We start from the raw sequence: 15,213 nt of genomic DNA on the forward strand, positions 1-15,213 counted from the left end.
AGCCATGTGCCAGGCAAGCACCACACCCACTGTACTACTGCTCCAGCCCAACATTCCAATTCTTGATCTGGCTGCCTCATGGTCATTTCCTATTGCCCAAGTCTACCAGTCAAGTTTTAGATCCGCAAAGCAATCAACCTACCTCATCTTTGTCCACCTCCTCGTCAACTTCATAGACGTGCACTGGAAGCTTATCCAACTTGACCGCTTTGCTTTAAAAAAGAAGAAAGAAATGAGTTTCATCACTGCCTGGTAATGCGAGAGGAGTGGGTGCACCAGCCACTGTTAGAGCATGGGGTGCTGGACAAACAGAAACCCGAGCTCCATGGGCAGGTCACCCTGTTTTCCCAAGTGAGTGGACTCAGCTCATGGCTCCCAAACGTTGTCAAAAAGAGGGCAGGGTTTGTTGGGAGTCTGCCTGGCAAACACTAAAACAGGAATGTTCCTGGACCCATGAAGATTTGGCTAAAGATTTCTGAATGTGCTGTTGCTCAAAGAAAATGCACAATGTCACGGTATTGAAGGTGCCCGGGGACCCCAGTACAAGAACTAGGCTAGTTCCTTCACACTTTATTTCATCCTCTTCACCCACTGTGGGCTGGCACTGGGATCAGCATAGTTTCCGGTGCTTTGTGTGGTTAGGACCTTCAAGAAGGGCAGTGCAGAGAGCAAAAAGTTGGGACTTGCAGACCACAGAGTTTCTGGTATGGGTTTTAATTTGGGTCACTTCTGGCAGTGCTCAGGGCTTACTCCTGGCTCTGTATCAGGGACCATATGGAATACCTGGAATTAGATCAGGATCTGCTCATGCGAGATAAGTACCTTACTTCCTATACTACTCTCCTGTTCCAATCACTTTTAAATATTTTATTCAATATGTGCCTTTGTTTGTTTCTCAAAATTGTGGTTTTTTTTTTTTTTAAAGATAAAACACAGTACAGCTTATCTTTGAAGGCACTTACATTTAGTTTCCTATATCTCACTGAAAAAATATTGCAAGGTCAGAGAATTAGAATAGTGGGTAAGGTGCTTGCTTTGCATGGTGTAAACCCAATTTCCATCCCTGGGACCCCATATGGTCCTTTGAGCCCTCAAGGAGTGGTCCCTGAGCACAGAGCCAGAAATAAGTCATTAGCACTTGTTTTTTTTGTTTTTTTTTTTTATTTGGGGGGGGGTTTGGGCCACACCCAGCGGTGCTCAGGGGTTACTCCTGGCTGTCTGCTCAGAAATAGCTCCTGGCAGGTACGGGGGACCACATTGGACACCGGGATTTGAACCAACCACCTTAGGTCCTAGATCGGCTGCTTGCAAGGCAAACGCCACTGTGCTATCTCTCCAGGCCCAGTCATTAGCACTTGTAATACAAAACAAAACAATAAGAAACAACACCAGAAAATTCTCACTTAATTTTTTTAAATCAGTGGTACCCTAAAAATATCACTGAACATAATTAAATTTATTAAGTGCTTATTATTGCTTTAATAACTCATAGCTCTACCAGTACTAGTCTGTGTAGCATCCTCACTTACTAATAATATTGCTAGTACAACTCAGTGCTAGTATCCTGGAGTCCATCTGCGTCCTAATGCCAATGCCCTGTGGAGACCCCACAGTCACAGAATCTGTAGAACCATCATTAATCCACCTCTTCTGGAGGGTCTGAGGACATTTCCCTCCTATAAATGCCAAACTCACAAGCCTTCGCTGTGACAACCTGCCCACACTCACTTTGGAAGCTGCCGGAACTCTCCGGAATAATCTTCAAATTTGTAGCTCACGAGGTGCCAGTCAGAGTTGTACGTTTTGATGCACTATTGGGAGGAGAGGGGAGTTAAAAAAAAAAAACAGGCAAGGATGAGAGGAAAAGGACAGAAGGAATGTGGCAACACTCTGAGGTGTTGGGGGCTGTGAAAATCCCCGCCATGAGCACCCCACTCAGACACACAGACACCGGCGTCTCCCTGGAACCTGCCCACTCCAGCTTCGCTGGTTCCTACTGACAAGCTGGCAGAGGAGTCCCAAGGGTGTCCCTGTTCTTGCTGTGTGAGCAGGGTCACACCTGGGCAGTCTCTGACCCCCAAAGTGCCAGTTTGTCCACAGGCCTGCAGCCCCTCCAAAGCTGAGCCGTGGACCAACGCTTGCCATGAGGTGGCCTTATGCGACACTGAGCTCCAGGGCCCACATGGTACAGGGATGCTCGGTCTCCTACTCAATGAAAGGCATGGGCAGGTGGCACCAGGCATCTGCATGTGTGTCTGTTTGTGTGTGCATCTATCAGTGTGTATCTGTGTGTTTATATGTGTGCATCTGTGTCTGTATGGTTCCATGTATGTGTCCATGTGCCTGTCTAAGTGTGTTTCCATGAGTCTCTCTGTGTCTGTGTCCCCATGTCTGTCCATCCATAAGAGTCTATGTGTATCCATGTTTATGTTTTTGTCACGGGTGCTCATTTCTGTCTACTTATGTCCACATGCATATGTGTGTCTGTGTCTATATTTGGATGACCGTGTGTGTCCGCATGGGTCTATCTGTGCCAGTGCGTTCATGTGTGTCCATATATCTATGTGTGTTACCATGAATGTACCCACATGCATCTGTGTGTATCCTTGTGTGTTAATGTGTGATATGTGTGATGTGTATGTGTTCGTGTGTGTCCACGTATATGAAGAATGGGACATTCCACTGCCGGCCCCAGCCCATCAGCCCAGCTAACTGTGAGTGAGACCCAGTGAGTAGCTCGGGGTCTCCACAGGTCTCAAGCAGGGAGCCCCAAGAATGCAGAGTCCAGAGAATAGGGCCAATGTGGCAATGACTCATCCTGGATTTGGAATTCGAGAGCTAGCAAGGACCAGACACAGAGTGGATGAGGGTGCTGTGCAACCAGGTTCTGTCCCTGGATTCGTTTATACCTTTTCTGCTGTGAGAGGAATTTTTTGTTTTGTTTTGTTTTGTTTTTGGGTCACATCGGCAGCATTCAGGGGTTTCTCCTGGCTCTATACTCAGAAATTGCTTCTGGCAGTCTCGGGGGACCATAAGGGATGCCAGGATTCGAACCACCGACCTTTTGCATGCAAGGCAAATGCCTTACCTTCATGCTATCTCTCTGCCCCCTGGGAGAGGAATTTAAGATGAGAGAGAAGCCTATCTGGTTTCTCTGTCTGTAATTAATTTTACCCAAAGTATAGCTAAGATGATAAGAGAAGACCTTACTCCTCTGCAGAAGGATGAGAGGATATTTTAAAAGTATTTTAAATAGGAGTTCAGAGAGATAGGAACACTTGCCTTACATTAACTGAACCCAGTTTCCCTCCCATCACTTCCCCCAGCACCCAGAGGATCACTAGGAGTAGGCCCTAAGCACTACTGGGCATGGCCTAAAAAACAGTAGAGAATCTTTTTAGACATATTAAACTTAGTGAATCTCAATGAATTAAGATATTTGGATATCTCAAAATATTGAATTTTAGTGGATCTTCACTTACAAAAGCATAGATTCCTTAGAGTAGGCAAACTTATTGGCGAACAGACTTAAATCATAAATTAAAAAATGAGTTGGGACAGAGGTAGTAGACTGGGTAGGGTACTTGCTTTGCACACGGCTGACCGAGTTTGATCCTGGGCACCCCATACAATCCTCGCCAAAAGTGATTTCTGAGTGCAGAGTCAAAAGTAATCCCTGTGCATCACGCACACAAAAATAGCAGGGGGGGGGGAATATGGATAAGAAAAATGCAGATATAAATATCTTTTATACGTGTGTGTGTGTGTGTGTGTGTGTGTGTGTGTGTGTGTGTGTGTGTGTGTGTATTCAATCAGAGACCACTTCCAGAAACAAAATTAGAACAGCTCATTAATTCTTAAGAGCACCTGGGAGAAGCAAAAATCCAAAACAAAGCTGGTAGAAGAGACGTGATCCAAATGCAGTCCTCGCTCCGGTCTTAGCAAGACTCTATGCTCCAAGAATGGTCAGTGTTGATCTACCCTCTTGTAACGGTTACTGGACCTGGCCATGCCCCCTGGACACGCCCTTGGAATTGGACCTAGACATGCCTCCCTCTAATGGACAAGGGTCCAGTGAGTACGGAAAAAGGATGGCAGCTGATGGAAGGCCCTAGTTAGAGACTAGAGCAGAGCCTGCTGGCCTGCTGAGAAAGCATCAACAAGATGCTGCCTGCGCCCCTCTATCTTTCTCTATTCTCTTTCTCAAAACCTAGACCTACAGGCCTCCCTCTCTGTCTGTCTCTCTCACAATACCCCTCAGGCTGCTACAGGTCAAGTCAGACTCCTCTTTCTCTGTCTCTGTCTCTCTCTCTTTTTGTGTCTCTCCGTGTCTATCTCCGTTTCTTTCTCTCTCTCCTCCCTTGAGCCCCAGACTGGCCTAAAACAGAAGCCCCAAGAGTCAACCAGCTCATCAATATGGGGGTGTGCACCCCAGTCTCACAAGGACACTGATGAACTCACAGAGGGGCCCAATTCTCTATTCGTGAGAGATTGTGCAATGCAGGATCTGCCCTGAGAAATAACCCTGAAGAGTTTCTCTCTGTGGTGGCATCATAAGTATCTCCCTGGGCTGCAGCACTCAGGTAGCCTTTACTTCGACGTTTTCATAAGAAAGGGGTGTGTCTGTCTATCTGTCTGTGTGTGTCTGTGTGTCTAATCATTGAACTCACACGCCACACCAACGTCCACAAGGCACATTACCTCAGTCACGAACAAGCTCTGCGCTTCCTCCTGGGCGCTGGCAGGCACTGTGGAGCACACGTACCGCCCCTGCCGTCGGAGAATGGCTGTCTGAAAAGGGAAACATGGAAGAACTTGGTTACATAAGAGTGGCAGATGTGAGCCCCTCACGTTGGGCCCCAACCCCAAAGTCACTGGGGTCTACCCTCCTTGGGGGCTCCTGCCTTGGCCCTTTAGTCAAACACAACAGATCCCAGGGGACAATACACAGCTTTTTGGGGGGAGGAATATTTGAGCTAGACCAGCTGTGCTCAGGACTTTCTCCTGGTGCTACATGCAGGGATCACTTCTGGGAAGTGCTCAGGGGACCACGTGGGAAGCCAGAGATCAAACCCAGACTGGTAGCACAACAAGGCAAAAGCCCTCCCCGCTATACTATCACGCCAGCCTCTTTTTAAATTGGGGACCCACTGACCTTCCCCCGTCCCCATGAGGGGGTCACCCATCTATTCCCCAGATAGGGCAGAAACCTCTTTGAGATTCCTGAGAGTTCTCCCAGCCCAAGGGGTTTGATCTATTCCCACATCATTGCCTTCATTTGTGTGTGTGTGTGTGTGTGTGTGTAAGCTGCCATCACATCATATCAATGTTCCCTTATAAGCATTTCCATATGTGTGTATATGTGTGTGTGTGTGTGTGTGTGTGTGTGTAAGCTGCCATCACATCACATCAATGTTCCTTTGCAAGCATTTCCAAGCACCCAGCCCAGAAGCATAACTTACATCCAGTCTTCTGCCCACCTGTCATCACACCCATCTCTTACTTGCCTCCAGCATTGTCTTGCTCATTGACAAGTGTCTGGAGCCCAAGAGAAAGGAACACAGTGCATGTGCCCTTAGGAACGTTGTCTGGAAGGAACTCAAGAGACTCGTGGTATCCCTAGGAGGACACAGCCTTGGGCTGCAGCCAGGCCCACTGAAGATTTTCTTCCCCTTAAGACTCGGGTGGACACAGGGAAACATCCAGCTAACAGGACTGACCCTGCTACTATTTGGGGCTCATAGGTGCTGGCTGGGCTCTCTCAGCCTCTTTCCAGGGTGTTTCCTCCTTCCATAGGTTGATGGGAAAGTTTGAATCATATCTGAGATCCCTTCCTTTCACTCTGTTGGTATGACTATTTTTCACCCTATTCTGTATAATTCTTTTTTTTTGGGGGGAGGGCACACCCAGCAAGCTCAGGGGTCACTCCTGGCTCTGTGTTCAGAAATCACCCCTGACTGGGGACCATATGGGATGCTGGAGATCCCCTTAACTGTATGTGGATTTTTTCCAGTGTCATCGTTGGCTTCCAGACCCATGTCCCTCTAATCCCCTGTGATTAGGACATGAGGCTTCCACTTCAGCACGCTGCTCTCCCCAGAAGGGGCTAAAGAATACAAGGGCTACTTTGGGTGCCAATGTTACTTCCAATCCCTATTCACCACGCCTTCCCTAAATGTTCTTTGTCTTCTTGTACCAGGCGCAGCTTTAAAGGGGAACTTTAGGCCTATTTTGAGAGGAATGCCTAAAAGAAGAGAAGGAGCAACTTTGGCATAGTCCTCAGAAGACAAATCAACCACCCAGTTTGTCTCTGAATCTCTGAGGCCTGTAAGAACCTGGTCTTGGTTTCTTTGCGAATATCATAAGAAGAGCCCCAACACATGCTTATACCCAGGAAATGTCCTGGGAGGACCCGCAAGTAGGCAAAGAGGTGCTTCCAAGTGGCATGGTGATGGTGGGGCCTTGTCAACATTGTCATAGGCTGGGACTGACACCAGAGAAGAGAAATTGAACCAAGTGGCTCCATGTGATTGATGTGTTCATTTGGGGTCTACCAAAAGAGAGTTTGGGAAGGTCAGGAGTCACATAGTCCACACATGAAGCCTGGAGAGTTCAGTGTTGGAGTTCACCAGTGTTGGGGGCCATTGAGGCCAATTTGCAAAGTGCTCAGGAGACCCACAGTGTCAGGAAATGGAGCTGGGAGTTCCCACAGAGTATGTTTTAGAGAAGGGTACATTCTACACTCCACTTTCTGCACCCTGATTTTGGATTTATTTGGGCCAAGTAAGAGTTGGGGGAGGTGCTGGGCAACAGCTACAAGGACTCAGTGGCTACTCCTGACTCTGTGCTCAGGGATCACTCCTGGCATATGGGGGAACCATATGGAGTGGTGGGAATCTGAAGTATGGGTATGCCATGTGCCAGTGACTTAACTCCGCTCCTATTTGTTTGGCCCCAAGGTTTTTTTTTAAAGCTCATTATTATACTTTAAAACTGTTCAGGCCAGCGGCCGGCGAGATAGCTTGGAGAAGGGCGGTGGTTCGAATCCCAGCATCCCATATGGTCCCCCGAGCCTGCCAGGGGCAATTTCTGAGCGTAGAGCTAGGAGGAACCCCTGAGCACTGCTGGGTGTGACCCAAAAACAAAAAACAAAACAAACAAAACAAACAAAAAACTGTTCAGGCCAAAGCAAGGAAGTACAGGCCAAAGTACAGCAAGGAAGGTGTTTGCCTTGCACGCAGCCAACCCAGATTTGATTCCCAGCATTCCAAAAGGTTCCCCAAGCCACAAGTGATTCCTGAATGCAGAGCCAGGAGTAGCCTTTGACTGTTACCAGATATGACCCCCCCCCCCAAAAAATAACAAAAATTAAATAAATAAAACTGTTCATGGGGCCGGTGAGGTGGCGCTCGAGGTAAGGTGTGTACCTTGCAAGCGCTAGCCAAGGAAGGACATTGGTTCGATCTCCCGGGGTCCCACACAGTCCCCCCAAGCCAGGGGCAATTTCTGAGCGCTTAGCCAGGAGTAACCCCTGAGCATCAAATGGGTGTGGCCCAAAAAACAAACAAGCAAACAAAAAACTGTTCAGGCTGGGATGCAGCTTAAGTAGAGAAGCACATATCTATTTCTGAGGCTTATTTTTGCTCTCTGCCACTCTGTGCTCTCCCTATCATCCCCTGCACTCAAAGTTGAGGTCCTGTTTAAGTTCTGCACCATCACAAACACCATAAACAGCACAAACAGGCCTTGAGAGAGCTCAGGTCAAGAAATAGGCCAGGGGCCGGCGAGGTGGCGCTAGAGGTAAGGTGTCTGCCTTGCAAGCGCTAGCCAAGGAAGGACCTCGGTTCCATCCTTCAGTGTCCCATATAGTACCCCCAAGCCAGGGGCAATTTCTGAGCACTTAGCCAGGAGTTACCCCTGAGTATCAAACAGGTGTGGCCCCAAAAAAGAAATAGGCCATCCCAGAAAGATAGCACAGCAGTAGGGCATTTGCCTTGCATGCAGCAGGCTGGGGAGGAACCCGGTTCAATTCCCAGCATCCCATATGGTCTCCAGCCTGTTAGGGGCGATTTCTGAGTGTAGAGCCAGGAGTAATCCCTGAGCACTGCTGGGTGTGATCCAAGAACAAACAAACAAATAAACAAACAAATAAATAAATAAATAAAGTTTTTGTTTTTGTTTTTAAAAGAAAGGAAGAAATAGGCCCATCTAGGCCATGTCCCTCTATTTCCCTTCCAAGCACTAGGAAGAGAGAAAGAATCAAAAAATTTTCCCAGCAGAATTACCAGCTCAAGAAAGTCCCACTCTGTGAAACTCCTGAATACTCCAGTCAGGTGAGAAAAATAATAGAAAATGGAATGGATTAGGGGGAGGGAAGTTTCTTCATGGGACAGAGACCCATTGACTCTTGCTTGAAAGTTGAAAGCAACTTTATTGGGGTTTTATTAATGGGGGAGTCAATAGGCTATGGTCAGGGTTAACTCCTGGCTCTGTGCTCAGGCATCACTCCTGGTGGGGTTCCAGGGATTGAACCCACATGAGCAGTGCCCTCCTTGCTGAGCTCTTGCTCAGGCCCATGAAAGTAACTCTTCCAGATGCTGAGGTTGCTCTGGGCATGTGTGTGTTTCCTCATACCAAAGGTGGGACTAATGTGCCCTACTTAAATTAGGGATGAAAATGAAATGGAGGCAACACTGTACCCCCTCTACACCAGAGTTTCTCAATCTTTTCTCACACTGGGCCCCCTTTTGATCTTGTCTTCATCCTATCAATCAGGCCCTTCTTCTGGTGCTATGTCCTAACCATGTATGTAATTTTCATCTGTGGCCCCTTGAAATAATCTGGGGATGAAAAAGGGGACATATGGTGAGAGTGAAATTCTATAATTAATCTTCCTGACCACAACCACCACATCAAACTTTGCTGCCTTGAGTATTCCATGTTTTGAGATGCCCAAGCCAGACAAAAGGAGATTCCAGTCACTAGCACTAAGGCAGCACAGCAAGAATGAAGATGTCTCAGGCATGGTAGGTCCTGCAGACAGCACGGAAAGGAACCATGAAGCGGAGCCTTAAACAGACATGAGAATGGTAAGGAAAGAAAAACGAGCTTCCCAAAAAAATAAATAAGTTTGGAGTGGGATATTTTTGTCCAGTAATTGATAAATGTAACAAGAATGTAAGTGAATTTTCAATTTAAACGATGAGGGAAACTGTTGTTCAATGAAGATGTTCATATTCGAATCAGGGTATGGAGTTAGGTCAGAAGCATGGGATGGGATTACTCAGATGAGATCTGGCTTCCATATGTGCCCTAAGAAAAACCAAGGAAGACTGAAACAATGACTTTTAGGTTTGAGAAAAAAATTTTCAAGGCACAGCATGATTATCATTTAACCCACCATTATCCATCAATCATCTACCCATCATCATCCATCGCTTATCCATCCATATATACATCCATTTACCCAACCAAACTATCCATATACACCCATATTCCTATTTATCTGCCTGCCCACAAACCCATCCATTAATCTACCCAGTCATGCATCTATTCCCAATCATCATTCACCTATTCATCCATCTTTTCACCTACCTGCCCACCTATCCATTTCTCTTCCCAGTCATCCATCCATACACTAAGCCTACCATCATTCATCTCCCCATCCATCCACCTACCCACCCATCCATCCATATATCCATCCATCCATCCCCCATCTACCCTTCTTCCTATCCATCCATGCGTTCATCCATGCATCCATCTGAGCATCCACCCATCCCTTCTTCCCTCCTTATCAGGATCCTTACTTTCTACTACCAGACATGGAATCAGAAGCTGGAAACACAATACTGAATAAAATGTAGCTGCTATTCTTAGCATGCTGATAGTCTGATGGCAGAGGAAGAGGAGAATACAAACCATATAGGTGTAAAGAGAAGAGAGAAAGATGTGAGAGAAAAGAACACAGAAGCATTGTTGAGGTAAAAAGTAGGAAAGGTAAGGGGAAATCTAAGTATGGCAAGAAGGGAGGAGACCTAAAGAAGACAAGCAACAGGGTCAAACTGTTGAAGTTCAGGGGCCGGAGAGATAACATGAAGGTAAGGCATTTGTCTTGCATGCAAAAGGACAGTGGTTCAAATCCCGGCATCCCATATGGTCCCCTGACCCTGCCAGGAGCAATTTCTGCGCATAGAGTGAGGAGTAACCCCTGAGCACCTCTGGGTGTGAACCAAATATATATATAGGGGTCCCTTGCAGCCAGCTCTGGTTTGATCCATGACGCCACATGTACTTTCCTTGAGTACCACTGGGAGTAATCTTCAAGCACCAATCACAACTTGGTGCACACTCACACAAACACACACATCCTTACACTCAACCATCAGCATTATATATATATGTGTGTATATATATTGTATATATACATATATATGTATATATATACATATATATGTATATATATATATATATATATATTGAAGTTCAATTGTGCAGGACACAGCCCCTGTCCAACTCAGTGTCAGAGAAAAAGAAGCTTGGAGAGGAGCTTACCCTTAGGAAGCTAAAAATAGCAAAATCAAAACACAAAAAAGAGAAAGTACTTTGCACACACATAGACTGAAATATCCATTAAGCCACAAGATTAAAAGTACATCTTGTGTCCAAAAACAAACAAGCAAACCCTGCTATTTGCTAATTCAGATGGAACTGAATTAAATAACACAAAAACCCATCCACCTGTAGCCTAGTTAATGGAATAAGAATGGGCCTAGGGAAAGAAGAGGGCACAGTGCTGGAGCAATTATGTCTATACAAAATTTGGGGGGGGGGCTAATGGTTGAGTGTAAGGATGTGTGTGTCTGTGTGAGTGTGCACCAAGTTGTGATTGGTGCTTGAGGATCACTCTCAGTGGTACTCAAGGAAAGTACATGTGGTGTCATGGATCAAACCAGAGCTGGCTGCATGCAAGGCAAGGGACCCCTATACTGGCTCTCTTTATACCTGGGACCCATTAGATGTCTACCAATGGGGGAGGACTAGGACTTGAGACCAATTTTGTCAGTCTAACACTTGTCAGTTTCTAACACACACACACACACACACACACACACACACACACACACACACACACACACACACACACACCCTCTTGCTCCCTTTGTCTTTTGCTATGGTCCAGCCTCAACCATTCTCTCATTTACCAAGTGCTTCTCTCTCTGACTTGCCTAGCTAGAGAACAAGAAGTGTCGGGGAATATACTTCATGTACTGGGAGCCAGGGTCCTTGGCACATATTCCTAAATGATCTCTGGGTCTGTTCTCTTTCAGGGTGAACCTCTCTGGCCCTATTACTCCGTCGCTGGGTGTGCAAATCTGAGATCTGATCCCTCACTTTGCTGACTTCCAAGATCTTGTCAATCTCTGACTCCATTTTCCAAAACTCTCCCCCAGCTGAGTCCTCCTTCCCCCATCAGATCATGGTGTCCTTTGAGGACAGTAACCCTGTCCATCTCTGAGCTAAGGACGCAATAAATGTTTCAAGAATGAATGGTCAATGAAGACAGAAATAGGAACTGACCAATAGCCATTCATTACCTGCATCTCCGTTGTTTTCTACTATTATGCTGAGTTCTCTGGTCCATTATGGAAACAGACAAGGGAAGAGTCTGGCATAAGGGAATGGTCAATTTTAATTTCTCTACGAATATTTTTTGGAAGGGAGATTAAAAGTCACATCTGGGTAATAGTCTGCCGAAGGCCAAATCAATTCACATTAAATCCTATAGTTTTATCCATCTGTCTCAATAACAGAGTACAAATCAATAGCAGGAGATTTAAATTCCACAAAGCCAGCCTTAAAAATGAAACAAATATTCTAGTTTTTCATGGCTGTGGTATTTCCTGTCTGCCTTCCTTATCAGTTAAAAATGTCACTCATTGTAAAAGGTAGACCCATAATGACTTTCTATTAGCTAATATCCAGACATTTTAAGACTATGGGCCACACCACTATGTTTGAAAATAAATAATATTTTTCATTCTCAGACCACTAAGTAGCTTTCAACATCTGCAAGGGGAGGGCAAAGCATTTCACTAGGAAGGGTGATAAGATCTGAAAATAAAGCCCAAACATAAAAATCTCAGAGAACCACTGGGAGGGGAAAAAAACCTCACAGCACAAAACAAAATTTAGGAATAAAAGGAGGCCGGAGAGATAGCATGGAGGTAAAGCGTTTGCCTTGCATGAAGAAGGACGGTGGTTCAAATCCCGGCATCCTATATGGTCCCCCGGCAATTTCTAGCCTAGAGCGCTACCGGATGTGACCCAAAAACCAAAAACAAACAAAACAAAAAAAAGAATAAAAGGAAAACTGCTGGGGGGCTGAGTTGATAGCACAACAATAGGGTGTTTCCATTGAATGCAGCTGGTCCAGAACAGACCTGGGTTCGATCCCTGGAGTCCCATTTGGTCCCCCAAGCCAGGAGTGATTTCTGAGCGCAGAGCCAGGAGTAACCCCTGAGCATTATAGGGTGTGACCCAAAAAGCAAAAAAAAAAAAAAAAAAAAAAAAAAAAAGAGCCAGAAATCTTGAGTTTTCACCCGAGCTTGGCCTCTGATTAGCTGCAAAATTGTGCGGTTAAGGATGGAAGTTTTCAACTTCCCACTTCCACATTTTGGGTTCTCTGAGTCAGCCTTGTGGCTTCCAGATTCCACCTGTTTGGGGACCGTGCCTTCAGAACTGAGTTGGGAATCTGAGCACTCTCTCTGAAGGGCTCTGAGAGCCAGGGACGTCCAGGGAAGAGAGAAATTGTGCATCTGTGCTGATTCATGGTCCTGTGACCCCACTTAGCATTGTTTGTTTGCTCTGAATGAAAAGGGGCTGTTGGCCGAAAGCCAGGGAGGACTGGCCACAGGGACTTAATAGTGGCACAGTCTGGACAAAGGAGCGCTTTTGTGCCATCGCTGTTTTCCTAACCCTTACCACAAAAAGGCGCTGGGCTTTTTTAATTACTCGCTTTACAATGGGCACAAAACGCTAATAAAGCAGGTTTCTTGGTTCCTGGAGGGAGCTCAAGGAATGAAGTGGACCCCCTGGGTGCCTAATTTTGTTTATATTTTATGGGATTTTAATTAGAAGAAAAAACAAAAGGCCCAGCCTTCCCCAGGGACCACAAGAACAAGGAGCTGATGTTCTCTCTCTCTCTCTCTCTCTCTCTCTCTTCTCTCTCTCTCTCTCTCTCTCTCTCTCTCTCTCTCTCTCTCTCTCTCTCTTTCTCTCTCTCTCTCTCTCATATATTGGGCTGAACCTGGGGGCCAGACACAGACTGCCATGTATCTCCATACCTCTTCCCAGGACCATAAACTGGACACATAACCCCACCAAAATTACTAAAGCACTGGCTGCTCTACATCGCATGACTTTGCGATCAACAGCAGCTCTTCTCTAACCAATCACAACAGTTCTTTGGCGGATGAATGAGGGGATGTTCGAGCCCCTCAAACTTCCCTGTCCCTGGAGGCCTAGACTGGCTGTAGAACTGTCCTAACTGCCATGTGTCTAGGGTGTCTGGACAGGCAGGAATTCTGGGGCCAAAGTTATCTCTGTGTGCCAGACTCAACAATGCACTTCTAGGAATGCTTATCTATGACCCCAACATCCAGATCAGAGAGGCCCAGGGTGAACATCAAAGGCAGAGAACCAGGAGACTAAGTTTGGGTTCTGGCCATCACCCTGGGACCCCTGCCATCCTGCAAGACTGATGAGCATAGAGAAGGGCATGGCTGCCCACACCTCCCAGGAAGATTAAGCCTCCTGGTGACTGGGGCTGGGAAGATGGAAACCGAGTATCCCTGGTGATGCCTGCGGTCAGAGAGTGGGGAAACAGGGTTAACCACCTGGTGCCACAGCCACTGAACCCCACTGAGCAACAGAGCAAGGGCATAGCCCTCCAGTCTCACAAGGCTGTCACCCTTATTTAGAGAAAAGAATGAGGGTTAGAGCTCAGTCTGGGGCCTATTACTGTGGGTGCAGGGAGAGAAATTGCTTCTGGAAGCTCCTTCCCATTTCTGTGAATCCTCCTCAGTCCCCTAGTGGCAGACGCAGCCCTGAACTGGCACCATTGGGATGTTGAGTCTTTTTGTTTGTTTGTTTGTTTTTGGGTCACACCCGGCAGTGCTCAGGGATTATTCCTGGCTCTGCGCTCAGAAGTTGCTCCTGGCAGGCTCAGGAAACCATATGGGATGCGGGGATTTGAACCACCGTCCATCCTGGATCGGCTGCATACAAGGCAAACTCCCTACCACTTTGCTGTCTCTCCCGCCTAGATGTTGAGTCTTTAAAGCAGAGTGAGACGAACAAGGCTTCACAACTGTTTAAATGCATCAATAATGCATATATATGAATTCCAGTTCAGGTATAAATAATCTACAATTGTTAAATGACGGAGTAAGTGAAATCAACAAGGCAATAACAGTGATCAATATTCCTAAATGACTTCAATCTCCTGGATCATCTCTAAATAGGAGAAAAAAAATATACTGGGCAAATGCATGTGATCTCATTGCATGGAAACCAACAAGCTCACAGATCTGGAGCATGGGCTGGTGGAGAGGCTGAGGGCAGGGTGGGAAGGAGGGTGGGAAAACACCAACTTCCAATGAGAAATGGGTTCCAGGAAGGAAATGGGTCCCAGAGAGGAAGTGGGTACCAGAAAGGAAGTGGGTGCAGGGGATGCAGTGACTCAAGATGACAGACAGTTTTGAGAGTCACCAGAGAGGGCCGGAGAGATAGCATGAAGGTAGGGTGTTTGCCTTGCATGCAGAAGGATGGTGGTTTGAATCCTGGCATCCCATATGGTCCCCAGAGTGATTTCTGAGCAGAGCCAGGATTAACTCCTGAGGGTTGCTGGGTGTGACCCAAAAATGAGAGAGAGAGAGAGAGAGAGGAGAGAGAGAGAGAGAGAGGAGAGAGAGAGGAGAGGGGAGGGAGGAGAAAGAGAGGGGAGAGAGGGAGGAGAGAGAGAGGGAGGAGAGAGAGAGGGAGGAGAGAGAGAGAGGGAGGAGAGGGAGAGAGGGGGGAGAGGAGAAAGGAGAGAGAGAGAGAGAGAGGGAGGGAGGAGAGAGAGGGAGAGAGAGAAGAGAGGAGAGGGAGTGAGAGAGAGAGAGGAGAGAGAGAGAGGGAGAGAGAAGGAGAGAGAGAGAGAGGGAGGAGAGG

The 15,213-nt window shown here is 46.7% G+C and overlaps 1 protein-coding gene across 1 annotated transcript in view; it reads right to left on the reverse strand.

Moving 5' to 3' along the window:
• Window positions 1-15,213, reverse strand: part of DOCK9 (dedicator of cytokinesis 9) — a 258,564-nt gene that overhangs the window by 117,809 nt on the left and 125,542 nt on the right. The window contains 3 exon segments of the mRNA XM_049778520.1: window positions 143-212; window positions 1,729-1,811; window positions 4,702-4,791. Of these exon segments, the coding sequence (XP_049634477.1) occupies window positions 143-212; window positions 1,729-1,811; window positions 4,702-4,791 (243 nt within the window).

Source organism: Suncus etruscus, chromosome 8, assembly GCF_024139225.1.
Source record: "Suncus etruscus isolate mSunEtr1 chromosome 8, mSunEtr1.pri.cur, whole genome shotgun sequence".
NCBI lineage: Eukaryota > Metazoa > Chordata > Mammalia > Eulipotyphla > Soricidae > Suncus > Suncus etruscus.